We start from the raw sequence: 24,216 nt of genomic DNA, 5'->3' as shown, positions 1-24,216 counted from the left end.
ACATCAACACTAACAACAGGCATAAATACCATCAGAATATCACAGCCGTTGAATCACACATGCGTTTGTAGCGTCCTGACAGTGGTTTTGGTGCAGTCTAATGACATTTTGTGATTGACAGTGTCCTCAATTGTTCATCCCTCATGATTAACCTCTGGATGTAGATGAAGATATGAGTAGATCTGACAGGAAAACACTCTGGTTTGGTTGTGGTTTAACTGTAAAAAGAACTGCACAATATTATAAATCACCTTTCATTTAATTTGCTGGCTGTGGGAAGCTCTTCTGAAAGACTCAAGTTATCAGAATTATATCGCACATTATCAATTACTTGTTCAACACTTTTCCTCAGAGTCATTGGGGATCAATGCTGTTTTGGACTAAAATTTTCATTACATGGACTAAAACATTTGACACATTCTTCAAAATATATTTTGTGGTGCTTCAGAATATTGTAAACATCCCTGAGTTTTATTTTCCATTTGAGCAGTAGTAAACGAATGCCTTGTTCTGAGAATAACCCTCAGGTCAGATTTGGCCCGTCCCATGAGGCATCACTGGAACGCAGTGAGGATTATGGGAGAATTTGATGACGCAGGTCTTTCCTTAAATGCTGTGGGAATAAGATGTTCTGCGGACACGTGATTGTGCTGTTGGACACGTTTGTGTGCGATAAGAACCTTTCACTGTAGTGGGAGAGGGAACATGTTTCCTGACAGATCCCAGTGGAGAGCTGGAGCTTGTTAAATGCACTCGGCCATCGGCGAGCGTTTCCGAAGACAGCGTTCCTTGATTTTGTCTTGAGGCGAGATGTGGCAGAAAGGAACTTCAAAGGCCGCTGAGGTTTGGCTTAATAAGCATCTCTCTGAGGTGCGGCGGGATCTCAGCCGCCTGAACCTTGTTATTTTGCAGCGTTTCATCTTTATCCTCAGCTCAGCATCTGGAAGTGCTTTGGGTGCGTTTGTTACGGATCATGTGAAGAGTTACCAATCTAATATGCTGGTGATATTGCAATCCACACCCATCCATAAACCTCATTTCTACACTCTTAAAAATATAGTTTACAAAAGAGAGAGAGTGATGCCATTGAAGAACCATTTTTGGTTCCCCAAAGAATCATCTTTTCTTAGTGTGAAGAACATTTTACTAATCTAAAGAACCTTTTTCCAGCCTAAAAACCTTTTGTGCAATGGATTAAGGTTCTTCATGGAACCAAAGATGGCAATAAAAGAGTGTAAAAGCACTTTGTTAGCAGGAAAATAAAAGTGTTAAAGTTGCAAAATTCATCAATTATTCAGCAAATTCAATTTAATCTGTAAAGCGGCTCTACAGATCAATTCAGTTCAATGTAAATCAATTATGAAAAGATACAGATCTCTACAGATAATCATAATTCAGATCTAGTCTGAGTGTGTAGTAACCATGATTTTTTTGGCATATTGATAAACCATTTATTACCATTTTTTTTTCTACACTCTAAAAAATCCTTTTAAAAACAACCCAATTTTCTATGCATAAACCTCCTGATTTTCCAGTTTTTGTTAAATTTTACATTCATTTTGAAAATCAGGCTGTTTTAAATCACCTTTATCCATTGTTTCGTTTAATTTCTTCGTCAAAAAGCCCTTTACTAGAAGCTTTTAATAGAAAGCTAAAACCATGGTAAATTTTCATAAGGACTAACATGACTGATGTTATAACCAGGAACATTAATCTAGTTTCAGTCTGAATTTGGATTTTGAATGTTTGTTTATTAAATTGTTTCTGTATTTGTTGCTTTTCTCAACAATCTTCAATTGCTGGTTTACCTTCCTTAAGCTGATTATTGATCTTTGGGTTGATCTCTGACCTCTGCAATGATATTGATCATAATGGTATTGATTTAACCCTATACGCTCCTCTTCCAATAGATGCTTACCAACAATTAGCTGGTTTTTAATGAGTTATTTATCATGCATTAAAGGTCACTTATTCTTGCTACAGAGACTACAATCATGATGTTTTGAATATGGCTACAGTGTTTTGGAGGTGGGGTTGGTCGGAAAACCCTTACAAAAGAAGTACCTCATGTGTTTCTTTATCATTGTAGTTTTGTTTTCACTAGTGAATTCCATGTTTTAATGTTGTTTTAATAACGTGTTCCAAATGCCGCATGAATATTTTTTTGCTTGCATATATATATTTGACCAACAGGAAGTGGAACGACGCGACAAAACGACCCCCCCCCCCCTCCCTCCAGCGAACGCATCTGAATTCGTCGCTCGCCCAGGTAAGTGCGCGTCACCATCGCGCGCTCTCTCTCTCTCCGCTGACCGGCTCTGATGGCTTTTAACGCGCGTTTGAGCATCACAAGCGCCGTCGATCATGGGGTTAAACAGTTTAGAAGGCAATTATTCAAATCCTGCAGCACTTCCACTGGATTCGGGCTGCGGTATCATAGCAACAACACCCGAGAAGAAGCAGCGTAACATCAGCAGCATCACCCGAACCTGAAGCACAAAACTCTGGATCAGAAACCCGGCGCGCGCGACACTCCCCACAGAAAAGCGCGAGACGAGCGCGCACGATTAACGGCTGAGAGAGGAGCGCGGGAATATATTCCTGACTGGAAATACTGGAAATAACGAACTTATTTTTTTACCTCAGCACAAAATGTTCTCTTCTGAAGGGAGAAAGTTTTCGTGTTATTGCCCGAATGCGAATTTATCAGTCATATTTCACGGTAAGCGATCGTTTATTGTTCCTTCACCGTGTGTCGATGGATTTATCGATGAATGATAAAATGATTAACATATCAACGCTGTCTCGTGTGTTTTTGTGTATTTTTAGGGCTCGTTAAATGTACCGAATGTCACGAGCTGTTACGCACGTTATTTTCCACGCATAAACCTAGTTCAGTTTTACGTTCATTTTGAAAATCAGGCTGTTTTAAATCATCTTTATCCGTTATTTCGTTTAATTCCTTCGTCAAAAAGCCTTTTAATAGAGGCATTTACTGTTCATCCGAGCTGCTGCTCATTTTCACAATCCCCATTTTATGTGCTGCACATTTTATTCCCAAACTCTAATATTTACATTTAAATCCGCCTCTTCTCATGATCTCAGTGTCTGTATTGAGATCAGAAACGTTTGAATTTGTGGTAACATCACAGAAAACTGTTAAATACGTATATTCAGCTATGAATCTTCTCATTATTGAATATCTCCGACCTGTTAGAAGACACTGGAGAGTAGGTGGGTTATTCAATATTGATTATTATTGATTTGAAGAATACTGTAGTAACACTGAGGTGAACCTGTCCATGTTTCAGGTCATATATGATCAATGTTAGGTTATGTTCTGTACATTTTACTGTTAAAATATTTCTTTTAAAGGTCTTCTAGGATCATGATGCCACATGTCTCTAAAATATGAAACATAAATTCCTTTCAATAATTGGTTATTAAAAACCTTGAAGAGCTTCCAGTGGCAGGTATACAGTTGACTTCTTTGTTCTGAACATGAGAATGAGAGTAATTAGTCAAACATCTGAATGAGGATGGTGTATTCTGATGTGGTTAGTCATGTAAGATATTGTTTCAAGTCAGTGCAATAATTAATTCAGAAATGCATGAGATGTTTGTGGTATCAGAGCTCATTAATGCATCCATTGTGCGGATGAGAATCTGCTCAAGCTGACCAGTCTCCCGTGACCAAAAATCTGGAATAACTAGTGCAGCGTAAAGAGATTGACATGCATTAATTGCAGATGCAACAGAACTGGAGTATGTGCTGTAAAAGTGGTTCTTTGCTTACATTAGAAACCTGCAGCCGGTTGAAACAAACCATTTCAGTTAAGAAAACCTTTAGTATTATAACTAAGGGTTTCCTTCACTTAAGGGGTTTGAAACTGGACTCGCATTAAAGCGCAGTTGAATCCAAATCCCGCATTAGAGACCAGATCCCTCAATCAACTTTAGTCAGGGTCAATGAGAACGAGACTGTGAGGGGCTGATCGATCCAAAGTCGGAGTCAAAACTAATGTTCACAACCTCTTTGTCCCGTTTGAAAAGACATTTTCAATGAACAATTAAAGAACCCAACATTGAATAAACTGAGCATCTGTCCTTCACAGTCATTGGTTTCAATTAAACAGCATTGAGTTCAGTAATGGATGTGTTGTTCAACAATCTCGTTTGTAGTTTCTTGGTGCTTTATTGATCATAAGTACATCACACATCATATAAACCAAATTTAGAGAAGGAGAAGCAGCCGAGCTGGCTCCAGATCAGTGAAACGCAGCACATCCTTGCCTTTGTGAACAGCATATCATTCATTTTCCGCCCACGAATGAATGTCAGCAGCATAATTGTTTATTTGTTTGTGCAGTATTATTTGTTGACTCGTGTGCCCTGTGTAATAGCAGTCATTCTCAGCTCCATTACCTTTATGTTTCCCTGCACTGACTGCGTGATGATGGAGCGGCCGGGAAATCATATTTCTGCTTTGTCTCTTTACTGCAGCTATAGTTTTACGAGCAAATTCATTCTGGCAGCCTTGCGCGATCGCTGTCATTTTGTGTTTTGTCCTCATGATGTGTTTATTTTCATCTCTGCCCTTCATCCAGCCCTTCAGATATGAATGCAAAGGTCATTGTGATCCATAAATCCTTCTCGCCCATGTTTGAGATGTCAATTCATGTGTGAAGTCTCTGTGGATTCTCTGTTCGCACAGATCCTCTGCGGTTTGCTTTGATGTGGAAGGATCCGCACACACCTTTGAACTCCGCGGCCTGCGTGATCATCTCTTTGTCTGCGCTGTCAGAGCGTTTTCAGCTTTATTTGATTAAATGAGGAATCCTTCATTCCCAAACACTCACAGGAATTCACCAAACCTATAAATCTTTGTGGTTGGAAATATAGAAGCAGTGCCAACACAGAAGTAGGAGCATTGTTTCTTAAAAGCAGTTTGTTTTGTAACATCAGCATCTTGATGTTGTTTCTGGGCTCTACTAGATTGAATGTTGATTATTCTCCTCATATTCTCCATTGTTGCAGCTCCTCTCTTCCCAGTCTGTCAGTAACACTCTGTTTAGTTCCTGTTTCTATGAAGCCCCTCCTTCTGAAAAGCACAATGTGCTCTGATTGGTCGGCTGGAGCAGTGTGTTGTGATTGGTGTTTGGGAAATGTCCCGCCCCTTACCATAACCGCCAGTTTCAACACTCTACTAACTAACTCAACCAGGCCCCGCCCCTTTATTCTGCGCATTAATTATTTAAATGAGGAATATTGTGAAGAAAACTCTACTCTACAGCGCCTTTTCATGCTCAAACACCAACATTACAAACTAAAGAAAGATGAACATGAAAGAAACAGCCATTTTTTGGTATCTGAGCAGTATATATACAGTATGAGATGTAACATTAGAGATGTTGTTCAAATAATGACTCAAGCACCCTCAAGCTCCATGTAATGCACTTACACTAGTTGAAATCTTTTAAATCCAATTAGCAATTGGTTTTGCATTATTTTTAACCCTGTTTTTTGAACACTGACTTGTGGTGATAAAGATTTTCAGTGAATTAATGCAGAGCTAGAATATTCAGCGCAAACAACCAATCTGAATGTTTATGTCATTAAATATTCATGAGCTTTGTACAGCCATATGAACTGTACCATTATGTTTTGTCTCTATGTCCAATGATTGAAGTGATGAAGAGATGCTATTATTGTGCATGCTGTATGTTTCAGACGACTTACAGTATACTCACATAAAGCAATATATGGACAATATTGGCTGTGTGATTGATTATACTGTCGCAAAATTGTAAACAGTAATATATTATCACATAGCGCTATATAATCCAACTTTATTCATATTTACATACTCATGTAAAGCTATATATTGAATCTTAACTGCCTTTTTTTTTTGTTTCATCATAAAATGTTACTACAGTATATAATCAGCCAGTTCTTCTACTTCTATATAAAGTTGCATATATAAGTATGTACATTATTCACATACATACAGTACACACATGTAAAGCGATATATACTATTTAGCAAATCTCAACTGATTGATTGTTTGGATAAACCCCAAAAAAAAACAATCGCTGGGTTAAAACAACTCATTCGCAGGGTTAAAACAACCCAATTGATGGGTTAAAACAACTCATTTGTGGGGTTAAAACAACCCAATCGCTGGGTTAAAACAACTCAATTGCTGGGTTAAAACAACCCATCCACTGGGTTAAAACAAGCCAATCGCTGGGTTAAAACAACCCAATCGCTGGGTAAAACAGCCCATTCGCTGGGTTAAAACAACCCAAACGCTGGGTTAAAACAGCCCATTCGCTGGGTTAAAACAACCCAATCGCTGGGTTAAAACAACCCATCCGCTGGGTTAAAACAACTCAATTGCTGGGTTAAAACAACCCATCCGCTGGGTTAAAACAACCCAATCGCTGGGTTAAAACAACCCATCCGCTGTGTTAAAACAACCCAATCGCTGTGTTAAAACAACCCATTTGCTGGGTTAAATCCACACAATTGCTGGGTTAAAACAACTCATTCGCAGGCTTAAAACAACCCAATTGCTGGGTTGAAACAACTAATTTGTGGGTTAAAACGACTCATTCGCAGGGTTAAAACAACCCATTCGCTGGGTTAAAACAACCCAATCGCTGGATTAAAACAACCCATCCGCTGGGTTAAAACAACCCAATCGCTGTGTTAAAACAACCCATTTGCTGGGTTAAATCCACACAATTGCTGGGTTAAAACAACCCATTTGCTGGGTTAAATCTACACAATCGCTGGGTTAAAACAACCCAATTGCTGGGTTAAAACAACCCATTCTCTGGGTTAAATCTACACGATCGCTGGGATAAAAAAAACCCATTCGCTGAGTTAAAACAACCCATCCGCTGGGTTAAAACAACCCAATTGCTGGGTTAAAACAACCCAATTGCTGGGTTAAAACAACTCATTCGCTGGGTTAAAACAACTCAATTGCTGGGTTAAAACAACCCATTTGCTGGGTTAAATCTACACAATCGCTGGGTTAAAACAACCCAATTGCTGGGTTAAAACAACCCATTCTCTGGGTTAAATCTACACGATCGCTGGGTTAAAACAACCCCATTCGCTGAGTTAAAACAACTCATTCGCGGGGTTAAAACAACCCAATTGCTGGGTTAAAACAACCCAATTGCTGGGTTAAAACAACTCATTCGCTGAGTTCAAACAACTCAATTGCTGGGTTAAAACAACCCATTCTCTGGGTTAAATCTACACGATCGCTGGGTTAAAACAACCCCATTCGCTGAGTTAAAACAACCCATCAGCTGGGTTAAAACAACCCATCCGCTGGGTTAAAACAACCCAATCGCTGGGTTAAAACAACCCATTCTCTGGGTTAAATCTACACGATCGCTGGGTTAAAACAACCCCATTCGCTGAGTTAAAACAACCCATCAGCTGGGTTAAAACAACCTATCCGCTGGGTTAAAACAACCCAATCGCTGGGTTAAAACAACTCATTCGCTGAGTTAAAACAACCCATCAGCTGGGTTAAAACAACCCATCTGCTGGGTTAAAACAACCCAATCGCTGGGTTAAAACAACCCAATTGCTGGGTTAAAACAACCCAATTGCTGGGTTAAAACAACTCATTCGCTGGGTTAAAACAACTCAATTGCTGGGTTAAAACAACCCATTTGCTGGGTTAAATCTACACAATCGCTGGGTTAAAACAACCCAATTGCTGGGTTAAAACAACCCATTCTCTGGGTTAAATCTACACGATCGCTGGGTTAAAACAACCCCATTCGCTGAGTTAAAACAACTCATTCGCGGGGTTAAAACAACCCAATTGCTGGGTTAAAACAACTCATTCGCTGAGTTCAAACAACTCAATTGCTGGGTTAAAACAACCCATTTGCTGGGTTAAAACAACCCAATTGCTGGGTTAAAACAACCCATTCTCTGGGTTAAATCTACACGATCGCTGGGTTAAAACAACCCCATTCGCTGAGTTAAAACAACTCATTCGCTGAGTTAAAACAACCCAATTTCTGGGTTAAAACAACTCATTCGCTGAGTTAAAACAACCCAATTTCTGGGTTAAAACAACTCATTCGCTGAGTTAAAACAACCCAATTGCTGGGTTAAAACAACGCCATTTGCTGGGTTAAAACAACCCAATTGCTGGGTTTGTTTTGTTTTTTAACCCAGCATTTTTTAGAGTGTAACTATGTTCACACCGCCGGCGGCGAGAGTTTCAAAGTGATGCTAGTCATTCATTTTCAACGAGAGCCGGCGGCGAGCTCCGGAGAGAGCGGCGCGGCGCGTCTTGGACGGTGAGAGCGCCGAGGAGAGTTGAAATCAGGTTAACTTTATGGTAATGAGCTATGACGCGGTTCGGCGGCAACCAATTGGAATGTAGAGGTCCTCGCTTGAGAAGCTTCCGATTGGTTGACACGACTTGTCATTTACTTTGACCCTCCTGTCGGCGGCGGTTTGAACGAACAGTACAGCGTTGTTGGCAGGGCGGCCAAGGCAACTGTTGACGCTCTCGCCGGCGGCGGTGTGAACACACGGTAAGGCATGAAGATATTAAGATATTATAAACTTTAACATCATGATTTTCTGTAAAGCTGACTTGAAACAATGTGTATTGTGAAATGCGCTATACAAGTACATTTGTCTTGATTTAAAGACAAGCAGATTGATCAACTATAAAGTTTAAGTAGTGCACTATTAAGTAAATTTATGGCAGGTCCATAAACGCTTATTAGTGACAAATTTGCTTGCTGACAGGAGGGAAAGTGAATATTTCTCTCATAATTTCTCTGATCTAGTGGGACATCAGATGCCATATACTGATGCCATAAAAGTGCACCATCATTCACCTGACGTTAGTGCTGTTGAAGAGAAAAATAAGAATTAAATCACACGTTCTCTAGAATCGTAGCTGTATGAAAGTCAGTTGATCACTGTTATTCTGTTTACTGGCTGATATATTCATGACTGACGAGAACATGTAATTATATGTTTCCCCTTGGATGAATCCTTGGAGGGTCATTATCATCATGTCATATCTGCTGATTCATGTTAAATCAATGTCCATCTAATATGTTGAGAGACCCTAATGAGCATGGCGGCACAATGCGGCAAAGAGAAATGGACACTCAGTGAGTTGCAGTGAGAAAATAATTCACTTTTCTCTTTTCTCCCCTGATGATTCAGAACTAATGAACCCTGGTGCTGGAAACTCAAATATGTATTTTCCTCTGGAAGTCCCTTTTGGAAGACAACATAAAGATTTAATTGGTGCCATAAATTATTAGTACTGCGGAAAAGTAGACAGGTTCACAAAGGCCACTGCAAAATCTGTTTTGATTAAGAAAACGAAGTAAACACACAGTGTGTCACATATATTGGTGTTCTACTGGACTGAGAAGAGTTTCTACAAACTTTAATGAGGCTGTGTTTGGGTGAGACCCTTGAGAAAGACTAATAAATCTGAATCTTTGGGAGTTCATTTAGAACGACACCATGAACATAAAGTCGGCATGAAAGGGAAGTCGCGATTAGTCTCTAGCCAAACCTTGCAGCTTTCATTGGTCATGGACCACCCAGAGGCAGTCTGAATGACAAGTAAAGCAACCAATCACAGTTTGTCTTGTTCCACGTCATGTTAGTGGCAAGTCCCTACGGTAATAGACCAGTGTGCAAAACTCTTGGATGTATTTTTAAGAGTCTATGCCGCAAACTTTAAGCGTTCATTGTCACAGATGTAAACACGACGACTTTCTTTTTCCATAAGGGGGTTTGGCATCAAGGAATATGAAGAGTTTGGTTCCAAAACGCGATAAACACCATTTTTTTTTAAATATGAGTTTCCGTCAAAATCAGTATTGTATCTGGTCAGTATTGAAAAGTAATTTATTAATTTTGCGCAAAATGTGATATCCGTTGTTATTCTGTCATGTTTTCCCACTTTCTTTCCAAAAGGTGACAAACGCCAGTCTCCTTTCTCTGCAGAACATGATATATCCACTCAACCAATCACAGCGCTCCATTCCACACTCTGTAAACAGTAATGGCGGTAATGCTATGTGAAAGTTTGAAACAGAAAATAGTGGTTTTCAGGTTGCCACTTTTTTGGTAAAGAAAACACCTTTTTACTCAAATTAATCAAAATGGAGTTATTGTGTTTTGGAACCAAACTCTTCAAATATTCCAGGTGGACCTCGACACACACGTCACCTGGAAATCAATCAGATGACGGCTTCGAAACTCCTGAAGTGTTTCCAGTTTTGTGTCCAAAAAGCATCGGACGTTCAGTCAATAGTCCCTGACGTCTAAGACTAAGTCGCGATAGTTTTTTCTTTCCTATTGTGCTGTATATCCGAGTGAAACTGCTTCTCAAACAAGAGCAAATGTAGGGCGGTGCTTGATTTTGTCTCATTTGGGAATTGATTGGATTGTTGTGGTTTGCTATTGGTTGATTTCATGTGAGTGACAGTTTGCCCGGCCTTACGCTAGTAAACAACTAAACAACTCAAAATCCTATAGGTCATGTTTACCTGCTGACATTAGTAAGTGAATGATACAGTGATGTTCATGTTCCTGTGGATTCATATTTTCAGCTGTAATCATATGTGCACCAAGCAACAAGATGTTTTTACCTGTTAGCCTGTTGCTCACTCATGTTTCTCACAGTTTGTGATAGAATCAGCTTTTATGTCAAATCAACACCAAACAGAACAAACAGATGCTTTTCGTCTTTCTGTTTGGAGTCTGAAGTGAATCATGTCATCTGTCTCTGTCACACACTGCTTCTGTTCTTCTTTCACTCATGTGACTGTGATCGCTGATCACTGCTGTGTGTTTGTGCTGCATTAACCCACACCATCCATATGCTGTTCACAGGAAGCAGCATCTCGCTCCCACTCAGTGTGCTGGAGAGTCCAGTGAACACTCGCCTGAGACGGAGCTTTGTGTTCATCCTCTCTCATGTTCAGCCTTCCAGATTTTACAGAGCTTTCATCAAGATAAGTGAGCTTCTGGAACGTCCCTCTAATGAAGAACCAATAGGAGCACAGCAAATGCTGGTGTGTGACATTCACTGAAAAACGATGTTACAAGCAAAAAGAAGTCACTTCTGCTCACCAAGGCTGATTAAAAATGCAGTACAAAATTGTGAATTATTATTACTATTTAAAGTAGCCATTTTCTATGTGAATATATAGTAAAATATCATTTATTCCAGTGATCAAAGCTGAATTTTCAGAATCATTACTCCAGTCTTCAGTGTCACATGGTCCTTCAGAAATCATTCTAATATGATGATTTGCTGCTCAAGAAACATTGAAACTGTTTCATATTTTTGTGGAAACTGATACACTACACCAGGGGTAGGCAAGTCCCGGCCTAGAGAGCCACTGTCCTGCAGAGTTTAGCTCCAACCCTGAAAAAACCCCTCACCGGCCTTTAGCCTTTAGTAATCCTGAAGAGCTTGATTAGCTTGTTCAGGAGTATTTGATTAAGGTTGGAGCTAAACTCTGCAGGACAGCGGCTCTCTAGGCCTACCCCTGCACTACACTACACTAAATTAATACTTTATTCAGTAAGTATGCATTAAACTGATCAACAGTGACTGTAAAGACATAATGTTTCAAAAGATTCTGAACTGATGTTCTGCTTTGACCTTTCTATTTATGAAGGAATCCTGCAAAATAAAATGCATGATGGTTTCCATAAACATATATGAAGCAGCACAACTGTTTTTAACATATAATAATAATCATAAGTGTTTCTTGAGCAGTAAATCATCATATCAAAATGATTTCTGAAGGATCATGTGACACTGAAGACTGGAGTAATGATGCTGAAAATTCAGCTTTGATCACAGAAATAAATTACAGTTTACTATATATTCACATAGAAAACCACAATTTTAAATTGCAATAATATTTCACATTTTTACTGTATTTTTGATTAAATATATGCAGCCTTGGTGAGCAGAAGAGACTCTTTCAAAAACATTCTAAAAATTCTTAATTCCTAACTTTTGACTGGTAGAGTGTATGTGTTTGTGTTTTATTATTATTACTTGTTGTTGCTTATATATGCACATGCTATATGTCAGATTTAGTGAGTATGTGTCTAGATCTCATGGCTTTTCCAGCCCACACTAATGTACTTTCTATCTTTTCCAGGATGATTAATTGAGCGCCATCATGATTGCCACAGGGGGTCTACTGCGGATATCTGCCAGGCGACAGGACTCCCTCCGCGCTAAGAACCGTGCTGAAAACAAGCGTAAGAGGAAAGCAAAGAAAAAGAGGAAGAACGAGGTGGTTGTGGTTAAAGGAAAGCTGAAGCTGTGTTCCATATCTGGACTGGTCGCTGCCATTGGGATTCTGGTGCTGCTGGTTGGCGTCGCCATGGCTGTGTTGGGCTACTGGCCCAAAGAGAGTCCGCAGTATCCGGGATTGATGAACACACAGAACGCTCAGAGGACTTACGAGAGCCGAGGACATGAATTAGTCAATGTGACCGTCAGATGGGATCTACTAGATAAAGACTTCAGGAGCTATAATGGCTCCAATGGGACTCCTGAGCTGGATTCGCCTAAGCTGGGAGCATTTGCTACGTTTATTAACAGATACTTGTATTCAGACAAGCTGAAGGTGTTCGGACCTTTAATTATGGGCATCGGGATCTTCCTATTCATTTGTGCTAATGCAGTGCTTCACGAAAACAGAGACAAAAAGACCAAAATCATCAACCTTAGAGACATCTACTCAACAGTGATTGACATTCATAGTTTGCGGACCAAGGAATCCACGCCGCTGAATGGTTTCGTGAACTACTGCCAATCGAAAGAGACCAAATCCTACGGAGCCCCTCATAAAGACTCCTGGCCTTCTCCAGGCTCCGGTCGACACGACGCAAGTAGCATGATCTCATCCCGACGTCTGTCAACCACCATCCCACGAGTCTCGTCTTTGGAGAAACAGAGCTTTGCGGACACAGTCTACAGTATCTATCAAGATCAGAACCGAATCCCACCTGAGCTAAGGCAATGGGAAACCAGAACCATCGTGTCCACCTCAGTCAATGCTTTCACTCTGCCAATGATGAAGCTCAACAACCGAGGAGCGTCCGAAAGAAGGGGTTCGGACAAAACTGGAGAAGCCAAGAGAGAGTTTTTGGACGCCGAGGCCATTTGCAGACGTTTGGAGGATCTGGTAGCGTCTAGGACCATCACAAAGGCCAAAGTGGAACCTGCTCAAAATCATCCAGAGCTTCCGCAGGACTCGGTGGAGGTTTACAGGAGTAGTGGCAGTTTGCAAGGAGTGCCTCGAGTTTCTCTGCAAGGATCCCAGGTTCAACTGCTTCCGCCGTGTTCGCCGGGCCGCAAGGCCACAGGATCTCACCTGTCTTTAAGCGCTTTGTCTGACTACTCCAGGTCTATTGATCTGGATATCTGTACGTCGTCTACCCCTACGGACCGGCAGGTGCGATCGAGACGTCTCAGCTGCCCTCGACTGGAGGGCCTCGGCAGCGGAGGCTACACCAAACTCGAGGGTCTGGGCGGCGAGTCCTTCGAGTCCACGGACAATGCAATGTTTAGTCGTGGGAGTTCTGTTGAGGTTTTGGAAAAGGACCAAGAGCATCACAATCAGACGGACCAAGAGGAGAGCGGCATGGTCAGACAATTTTCAAAGAAACAAAAACTCATAATGGTTTCTCAATCAGACACTACTTTAGAGGATGTGGAAATGGACAGTGTAGAAATTTAACTAGGTGATTCACTCATGACTCTTGGATGATATGAAACTAAAGGTACAGTCACGTTGGCGAAGTTTGTTCAGCGCATTTTCACAAGCAAAATCCAATCATTTCAATAGGAATGGATGTAGAGTCTAGGACCATCACAAAGGCCAAAGAGGGAACCCTCATAAAGGCTAGTTAAATTTCTACTCTGTCCATTTGATGGTCTTCAGAAAGTAATTTCAGCACATTTTCACAAGCAAAATCCTGTAATTTCAATAGGAAATGGGAATTTCCCAACTTTACCACATTTCAGTGGGAATTTTCCCACATGGATTTCAAAGGCTAGAGTCTAGGACCATCACCAAGGCCAAAGTGGAACCCTCATAAAGGCTAGTTGAATTTCTAAAGTTAAATTCTAGTTAAATTTCTACTCTATCTGATGGTCCTCAGAAAGTAATTTCAGCACATTTTCACAAGCAAAATCCAGTCATTTCAATAGGAATCCACGTGTTTGGGAATTTCCCCACATGGATTTCGCATTGGTAGAGTCTAGGACTATCACAAAGGCCAAAGTGGAACCCTTATCAAAGGCTAGTTACATTTCTAAAGTTAAATTTCTACTCAGTCCATTTGATGATTCTCAGAAAGCAAAATCCAATCATTTCAATAGGAATCCATATGGATTTCGCACTGGTAGAGTCTAAGACCATCACAAAGGCCAAAGAGGAACCCTCATAAAGGCTAGTTGAATTTCTAAAGTTACATTTCTACTGTCTATCTGATGGTCCTCAGAAAGTAATTTCAGTGAATTTTCACAAGTAAAATCAAATCATTTCAATAGGAATGGATGTAGTCTAGGACCATCACAAAGGCCAAAGAGGAACCCTCTTAAAGGCTTGTTAAATTTCTACTCTGTCCATTTGATGGTCCTTAGAAAGTAATTTCAGCTCATTTTCACAAGCAAAATCCAGTCATTTCAATAGGAATCCATGTGTTTGGGAATTTACCCACATGGATTTTGCACTGGTAGAGTCTAGGACCATCACAAAGGCCAAAGTGCAACCCTCATAAAGGTAAAATTCTGCATGGGGAAATCTTTCGCACTCACAATTTCCAGATCGCGTAAATTCCCATTGAAATATCTGGATTTCGCTTGAGAAAATTCGCTGAACAACAGTAAATGTGACCGCACCTTAAAAGAAATTTCGGTGACATTATGTGCAGTGATGGTCTTCGGAAAGTAATGAAAAGAGAGCAAAGGTTGCCTGAAATGTTGTTAATATGTTAGACCCAAAGGTCAGTCTTTAATACTGTTTCCTGGAGGAACTACAAGCAAAAACCAGATGGGAAGTAACAGTCTCAGACTTTCAGCATGATAGCACAGCTATGCTCCACTAGATTAAAAAAATTACTTCCAGTAGTAGAATATTTGTGGCTGTTTAGTTTATCGGTGAAGTTTGGCTGTCAGAGCAGCATGTTTTATACCGTTGTCTACTTGCACTTTTTTTAACCACCAAATTATTGATTATTTTTTAGGAATTGACTTGATAGCAATATCTCATTTGAATTGTTCCCTGCTTGTGTGGGAAATGTTTATGTTTGCATTTTGCCTCAGATATGTTAACTTGTATGCCATCAGTTTTTTCTTACTTTATAGTTTTTATTTGACTTAAATGAACTCAATGAGTCAAATCCAGACGTTAGCTAGCTATGTAGTTCAGTACTGTCTGAAATGTAATGTCCATTACAGTATATTTAAAATATCATGAGACGTTTCTCAGATGAGTTTTGGGGTCATTTAATTAAAGATTAATCAACAGCGTCTCTTTAAAGCAACCCAAGAGAAGCATTAATGCTGCGTTCCATCCAAAATCAGATGTCTGAATGAGGAAAAATCAAGTAACCTCTGGTGAAATGAGTTTGGAGTTAAACCAATGGCTTTTATTGACTAATTTGGCACTAGACAGTTTGTGTGCTCTGAAACCGGTCAGGAGAACATGTACTAACAATCACAATGCACATACTAGTACAGTGACCAGTTTCGATTTGAAGTCCGACTTCAAGTGTTGTTCTATTCTATGAAAACTGACTTGATTGGAACGCAGTGTGATCTGCAGCTTGTGATGTTAATGAACAGATGCTCATGTGGGAGTTTGTCTTTGTTACGGTGTTCAAATGTAACGGTAAACGGCTTCCCTAGTCATTTTGTCTCCATTTGCCTTTAAAGGAACAGACTCTGCCAATTACTAAACATATTAAATGCAACTGAAAACAACAGCGAGCACCGTCTCAAACTGCTAGTACTGTATCCGACTCTGTCTAGTTAAACACATTCTTAAAAATAAAGCTCCCAAAAGGGGCTTTTCGCAGAAGAACCTTCCAGTCATCGGTTCGTAACAGAACCATTTTTTCTTAGTGTGAAGAAAAATCTAAAGAAGCCTTTTCCACTATAAATATCTTTTGTGCGATGGAAAGATTCCATGGATGTTCTTCATGGAACCATCAGTGCCCATAAAGAAGCGTTATTTTTAAGAGTGCAGTTTGATTATCTCCAGTATCTCTCCATGGTGTGTGTGTGTGTGTGTGGTACGTTTCTGATATGCTGTCGGTGAAATCATCTGTTTACAGATATGGTGGTCTTCATGTACTTCAGTTGCTCCTGAAATATTAACACTTTCCATGGATTAATGTCATTATCCTGCAGTGAAGAGCAACAGTCATCATTCACGCTAGACGATGAAGAGTTCGACTCAAGAAACTCTTTGAAGCGAAACTGTCATCAGGCGTTGGGTGAATCCTCCTGTGCATCATATATGTCTGAATACACTGGACAAAATATTAAACTCACAGTTTACAAAGATTAATGCATATAGTTTTCTTTAATCACGAAGAGGTGATCATTTCTCTGCTTTGATTTGAGTGGATTTTGATTTCTGTCATGTTTCCAGGGTGGAAAAACTGGTGGTTTCTTCATGCTTTCCTTATTTAAATCTTCTCAATTTAAGAATGTTTTCTTTTAAAAGTTTTTTTTCTTTCCATGTGTCTTAATATAACTTTATACCCCTTAAAATCCCTTGGTTGAATGACATCATCCTGCAGGAAGTGACATCATTTTGGAGGGAAAACTGCAGTAAGTATTGTCAATGGATTTGGTGAAAACATTAAATCCTGTTTGACGCAACTCTGTGTTGGTTAAAATGAACATTGCAAAAGATTCTTAAAATATGAAAATCTTCTAGCTGAAGTCATCATGTGTCTCAATGACTAAAGCCCCGTTCACACCAAGAACGATAACTATAGATAACGATAAAGAGATTTCGAAAAATTGTTCCAAATATAAAAGAATAAAAGTTAAAGATGTGTAAATGCAACAATAACAGCAAAAGCATGTGAGAACATTGCGCGAGTTTAGAATAAAAGACTGTTATCGTTCAATGGTGTGGACGCAAATATAGTTATCATTATAGTTAAAATTATTGGTGTGAACGAGCCTTAATAGGGAACATTCTCAGAACGTTCTGGCAAAGCTGTCTAAACGCTTTGAACAAACGTTCTTCCAGTAACATTGATAGAACATTCGTTCAAAGTAATTTGGTCTTTATTAATGTTCTCAAAATGTTAGCAGGAAAACATTATTTGGGTCATTGATGAATAAGATTTTTAAAAGTGTAAAAAACATAATGGAGATATAATTAATTTTGAAGTTTTATTAAGTGTTAACAATGAGATTATGTGGTTTTTAAAATCGATTATCAGTGCTTTTATCATTTTTTTACAAGATTTGTGACCAAAAAAGTCATTCGGTTTAACCAAAATTTCGGTTTTACTGAATGACGATATTTTCAAACAATGCTAACAGGCTAATATCTAGCAAAAGGACAATCAAACATTTTATATTTATTACAGGTTTTTTAAAATATTAAAACATTTTCCATGTTTTATAGCGGTTGCGCCGAATGACCTGATGTTTCGGGACATGAGTATGAGAGTGAAAACATGAAATTTTCAAATTTTGCTTCATGACCATGTGGTCCTTTGCAGGTGTCTGAATGACGTCACATGCTGTCACATGATATTGACCACATGACAATCTAAAATGGTCCCTTTATATTGGTTACTCCGAATGACTTTTTTCCGGACATTCTTTCTCATAACAAAGCAACGACTTCTACACATAACTTGAATACAATTTTGCACTATGTTGATATATGATGATATAAAATCATGCCAGAATAAAAAATATATACATTTATGACATTTTAAGATATTTTAATCACTAATGAAATGGCTGTATTGGCCTTTGGGTGGTTGAACCGAATGACCTTTTGACACTTTAAAATCTTTAAAATACCTTTATATGAAGCAAAATATAATTAAAACCTTTTAGATTCAATAAAATAGATCTAGATGTACGTCCTTACATACTTTGGATGTCATATCTGTGTTTTTAATCATTATTAAGGCCTTTGGACAGAAAAATGATCCGTCACATCATTGAACCATTTATAAATTTTTTTCTGAAACGTTTTAATTGGACGTTCAAAAGAATGTTTGAAGAACGATAAAATTGAACGTTTCCTGAATGTTTGCATAACCAAGAATGTTCAAACATTTAAAAAACTGGATGTTTTGAACTTTCAAAGAACATTCCGAAATAATATATCTTAATAGGAACGTTAAGAAAACGTGCTTAGAACATATTTTTGTTAGTTGGGAACGTCCTGATCATTTCTAGTCAGTGCTTAAATAACTGATAAAGCTTTACCAGATCATACTTCTGAAATATTATAGACGTCTGAAAGTATGTATGTGACCCTTAAAAGCTTTTTCAGATAGATCCTCATCCGAATATAACCTTCATCTTTCTCTCTTCGGATCTGTATGTAACATTTGCCTGTATTTCCTCAGATCAATAATGCTTCAGTTTGGCTCACGCTCTCATGTGCTCTTGTGTGATTTATGCGGCACTTTCCTCTGTTATGTTCAGACTGTCTGGCTCTTGCTTTAGGTGAAGTATTGTTCTGTTCAGAGCTGTAAAACTATAATGAGTCTCACACCATTAGAGGGAGAGCAATTAGCACCGTTTCACATAAGCAGAACGAGGTTTACTGAAGAAAGCAACTGCTGTTTATACATATAGAGTGTTGTGTGTGGTTGCCAGGGTGTTGCTATGTGGTTGTGAAGGTGTTGCAAGTGGTTTTTAGCAGGTTCATTAGTGTTTTTAATGTCTCTTCTGCTCACCAAGGCTGCATTAATTTGATCAAAAATACAGTAAAAAAAAGGAAAATTTTTACATTTTAAATCATCTGTTTTCTATGTGAATATATAGTAAAGTGTAATTTATTCCTGTGATTTTCAGCATCATTACTCCAGTCTTCAGTGTCACATGATCCTTCAGAAATCATTCTAATATGCTGATTTGTGTTATTCTGGTCTCTCTGTGTAAGTCTGAGGTTTTTTTTGCTCTGCTCTGTTAAAAATAATGTCAGGAGGGCCGAGAAATAATTGCAGCCTTTCAGAGATTCAGTATGAAACTGTGGCGACAGCTGCTGCGCTGTTTATTCACATTTGTTAGAAAATAAAGCTTTGTGCTTGAGGAAGATAAAAGCTGATTTATTATTAGTCTGATGGCAAATATAGATGAGAATATCTCATCATCTCATGGCATCTGAATCAGACTCCAATGAAATCCGGAGATTTCGTATCCGTCTCATTGTTTGCTGGATTTTTTGACTGACCGTGACTTTCTTCTTCAGAGCGTCACTGAATGGATCTGGTGTTTCTCCACCAGGCAGAGCGTTCCTGGTAAACCAGAGAGATCATGCTGAAGTTACTACAGCAAACACAGACATGCTCAGCAAAGGGTTAAACGCCTCAATTCCAGTAAAAGACGGTTTTAAATAGCTCTCAAACATCTGAATTGCCTTATGTAACAGTCAACGGTTGTTTATGTAACTGCCAGAAACACACCCTCAATCTCCCAGCATGCACAGTGCCTCGCATTTAGGAAAACGCTGTTTCCCAACTTTCCTTCATCACAAAGAATGTGCAAAAAATATGTCCTAAGAACATTTTGGCAATGTTCCCATTAACTCTTTCTCTTCCAGTTTTTTTTTTTTTTTTTAAAGCCAGCATTTTTGGTCATTTCCACAAAAACCTTCATGCCCCCCTGAATATTTTTTGTTGTATGAATATCTGAAAATGCAATAAATCAAAAGAACAGCTTCTTCTTAATCAACAACAACAAAAACATTTTATTCTAGCTTCATGCATTTTACTTGAATGTGGGTAAGTTTTGGGTAAATTTTGCACGTGCATAAGCTTGTTTCTGCTTCTTCTTCGCTTGTGTTTTGATCCGGAGATTCTGAACTCTTTCAGAAGATGTGTAATAGTGCCCCCTACTGTATAACAGTGAAAACATGGATTGCTGGAAGATTCCGTCAATGGCGGGGAAAGAGTTAAGTTATAATAACGTTATTTCTGAATGTTCAAAACATCCATTTTTAAAAATGTTTTAAAAACTTTTTTTTTTTTTTTAATTAAGGAAATGTTTAATTTTCATAATTTTGCAAACATTATGGGAATGTTACTTCTGAACATTCCAAAACATTTAAAAAACGTTATTTAAGTGTTCCATGAACAATATATAAATGTGCTATTTTTTTGAGAACATTAAATACCAGATAACTTTGAAAGAACGTTCTATCAACGTTACTGGAAGAACGTTTGTTCATCACTTTGAGAGAACGTTGCCAGAACGTTAGCTGGTGCTGGTGTTTAATGTTACAGCTAGAACATCTCTTGAATTTAAGAGGTTATCTGTGTTGCGCACACTAAATTCTGAACCGTATACACTAAAAAATAGCTGTAAAAAAAAACTAAACAAATGTACACAGTAAAGTACCGTAATATACAGCAATAAACAGTAATGTACTGTAAAATCAATGCATTCTGGGTAATATAGGCCACTTTCTCGAAAATGACAAATAATATTACCCAGAATACACTGATAATATAGAGAATGCATTGTAATATACCTAATATACCGTAAAACAATGCATTCTGGGTAATATTTGTCATTTATAGGGTACTTTCTCGAAAACGACAAATAAAATTATAAAATTATTATACATTTAATTAAATTACCCAGAATGCATTGTTTTATGGTATATTACTGTTTCAATGGAAAACGGTATTTTACTGTGTACATTTGTTTAGTTTTTTAAATTTATTTTTTACTCGTAGTACCTTTATCATATCTTTCCATGGCAGAAATAGCTAGTAAGCAGGTCTGAATCCAATAACACTCATCAGAAGAGGAGAAACACTCACTGGATCTGTGCTGTTGCTTCTGTAAATACACTCTGGTGAATCCTGCAGCGCCACCCAGTGGCTCCTTACGCACATACACACTGCTGATGACGTCACTATTTTCCTATTTTGAATATTACCTGGACAGATTGTTTGAGATTCATCCTGATCAATGATACTAAATATGCTCTCCATATACAGACATCTTCACATTAACATAAAGACAGTGACATAATCAGAGATCAATATTACTTCATTAATTCAATGTGAAACAGTTTCAGACCTTCTGACTCATTTACTCATTTATTAATGAGAGTGTTTGAGCATAATTGATTCTCAAGACGGTTTGAATCCTGAGGGACGCAGATCCAGACAAACACTGATCTGATATTTCATCTGTACGAGTGTTGAATAATATTCATATGATTCTGATCATGGCGAAGTTTTCACTGTCAGTAATGAAAGACTTTCACAGTAAGTTAATTATGAAAGTCTTTTGTGTGGCGCTAAACTTGCGCACGAAACAAATAAATGAGTGAAATATTACCGACTGCTTTAAAACAAACATTTGTTGGGCTGTTGAATGAATGAATGAGGCGTTTATATCATTTCTTTTCGACTGATGAAAGAAAGACATGAACATCTTGGATGACATGGGGGAGAGTGAATTATCAGGAAATTTTAATTTGAAAGTGAACTAATCCTTTAACCGCCAAAATGCAGATTCATCACGTGACAAGTTCTTACGCAAATGAGATTGGGGGAGACGTAATGTTGTATTTATTAATTTACAAAATAACAATTAAAAATGTATTTAAATACGGACATTACATTCACATTTACAACGCCCATGCTTTAAATAAAAATGTACTGTATTTTTCCATCTTTTAGGATGAGATCTGATGCTGCTGTGCTCCTCTCTGACCACTAGAGGGCGACATTGTTGCACTTTCTGCATTATTCATGATGACAGTGCAGGTGATTTTCTTCAGTTCTGCATGTCTGTATTGATTTGTGCTGAAAAATATGATTGCACAGGCTACTTTATAAAACAAATTAGCATTGAGTTCGAGTTGCATAAAATGCCCTGACTGATCAATCTGAATGCTTTTAGGTCTGGAACTGTGAGTGTTTTTCTCTGTTTTTGTCTTCCAGCTGCATAATCCAGTTTGAGCTCTGTAAAACTGCCAAATACTGACATGTTTGACCATCAACTATTCCCAAACCGAGCGGCCTGCAAATGAGCTCTTTGATGAATTAATTTCAGTAGAATTACCCAGCAATCCTCTGGAAGGGGCTTTGGGATATTTGGCAGCTTAGTCAGGTTTGGGGATGACTGGTTTGCTCGGATGCTGTTTTTCCAGAATTAAAACCAGCGTTTCAGTGCCAAATGCGGCCTGAAGGGAGTGTGAGGTGAGAAGAAAGCAGCGTTGGAGGATGTTTCTGTACAGCTGATCTCACACTACATTAAACTCTGTGCATCAGAAATGACCATCTGAGCCAAAAATGGAGGTGATATTAAAAACATGTTCATTACATTCTAAAAAATGAGAATGAGAAATGTTTCCTTGGCAATTAGCTGGAAAAAAAAAATGACAAAAACAGAAGAAAATCACTAAAACTTTAACTCAAATTGAAATAACTCAAAATATAAAAATAAAACAATTTTTTTATTTATTAAAAACTAGAATAGCATCTCAAATGATAGCACTGATCTCTTGCTCTCACGTCTTTTATTTGACTCGCTGGAGCTCTTTGAAAGCATGTGTTAATAAACTCATCATCCACTCAAAGGGAATTATACATTTGAAGAAAGCTGCATTATGCAATATGTGTCTGATGTGCTTCAGAGAGGCCTGAAGCTGCTGAGAAACGTGTCTCTCGGTCTCTGAGGAAACATTTGCCATCTAATAGACGTCAGATGAAGAGAGCAGATCACCTGAAGGCCTCAGACCTGCATTAAAGGCTTTAGCTGGAAGCTTTTCAGAGCATTTGCATCAGATTCAGACTCCCATCACGGATCCATTGATCTGACTGAGACTCATTCAGCTGGAAGTGATTCGACTGTCCACTCAGATTAGATTGAACACGTCACATGTTATACCATGAAGGAAATTCATAAATAATTACAAAGAAATGGCATTGAATTAAACATGACATTTTGAAGTAGAAAAACTGAAAAAAGAATATATTAAAAAAAATGCTGGGTTAAAACAACCCAAGTTGGGTTGAAAATGGACACACCCAACGTGATGGTCAGTTTTATTGAACCCAACTATTGTTTAAACATGACCATATGTCTGGCTTAAAATGAACCTAAAATAAGTTAAGTTAGGCTAAAAATCAGACACATACTTACTAGAGGCAACAATAATAATCAAAAGGTGAACATTTATTAATAAGCAATTTAATAAATGTTTATTGTTTAGTTATTATTTATTAAACATATTATTAAATTTCCATTTCCAACATATTTTGGGTTCAATACAGTAATTTTTAAACAATAGTTGAGTTAAATAAAACTACCCAGCAGGATGGGCAAACATTTAACCCAACCGCTGGGTTAAAACAACCTAATCGCTGGGTTAAAACAACCTAATCGCTGGGTTAAAACAACCCAATCGCTGGGTTAAAACAACCTAATCGCTGGGTTAAAACAACCTAATCGCTGGATTAAAACAACCCAATCGCTGGGTTAAAACAACCCGTTTGCTGGGCTAAAACATCCCAAACACTGGGTTAAAACATCCCATTTGCTGGGTTAAAACAATCCATTCACTGGGTTAAAACAACCCAATTGCTGGGTTAAAACAACCCATTATCTGGGTTAAAACAACCCAAACGCTGGGTTAAAACATCCCATTCGCTGGGTTAAAACAACCTAATCACTGGGTTAAAACATCCCATTTGCTGGGTTAAAACATCCCATTCTCTGGGTTAAAACAACCCAATCGCTGGGTTAAAACATCCCAATCGCTGGGTTAAAACAACCTAATCGCTGGGTTAAAACAACCCAATCGCTGGGTTAAAACATCCCATTTGCTGGGTTAAAACAATCCATTCACTGGGTTAAAACAACCCAATTGCTGGGTTAAAACAACCCATTATCTGGGTTAAAACAACCCAAACGCTGGG

At 38.4% G+C, this 24,216-nt stretch overlaps 1 protein-coding gene across 1 annotated transcript; it reads left to right on the top strand.

Moving 5' to 3' along the window:
- Positions 1-2,248: 2,248 nt before the first annotated feature.
- tmem200ca (transmembrane protein 200C, genome duplicate a) lies at positions 2,249-16,565 on the top strand. The gene is made up of 3 exons (XM_067378282.1): positions 2,249-2,269; positions 10,918-11,099; positions 12,207-16,565. The coding sequence occupies exon 3, from the start codon at positions 12,228-12,230 to the stop codon at positions 13,794-13,796; it is 1,569 nt and encodes a 522-aa protein (XP_067234383.1). The 5' UTR covers positions 2,249-2,269; positions 10,918-11,099; positions 12,207-12,227; the 3' UTR covers positions 13,797-16,565.
- The last annotated feature ends 7,651 nt before the right edge of the window (positions 16,566-24,216 follow it).

The sequence above is a fragment of the Chanodichthys erythropterus genome, chromosome 23, assembly GCF_024489055.1.
Source record: "Chanodichthys erythropterus isolate Z2021 chromosome 23, ASM2448905v1, whole genome shotgun sequence".
Taxonomy (NCBI): Eukaryota; Metazoa; Chordata; class Actinopteri; order Cypriniformes; family Xenocyprididae; genus Chanodichthys; species Chanodichthys erythropterus.
This window is presented reverse-complemented; position numbering and strand designations above follow the sequence as displayed.

Excerpts from the sequence above, each read along its gene's own strand:
- tmem200ca (XM_067378282.1), top strand. The coding sequence starts at position 12,228 with ATGATTGCCACAGGGGGTCTACTGCGGATATCTGCCAGGCGACAGGAC.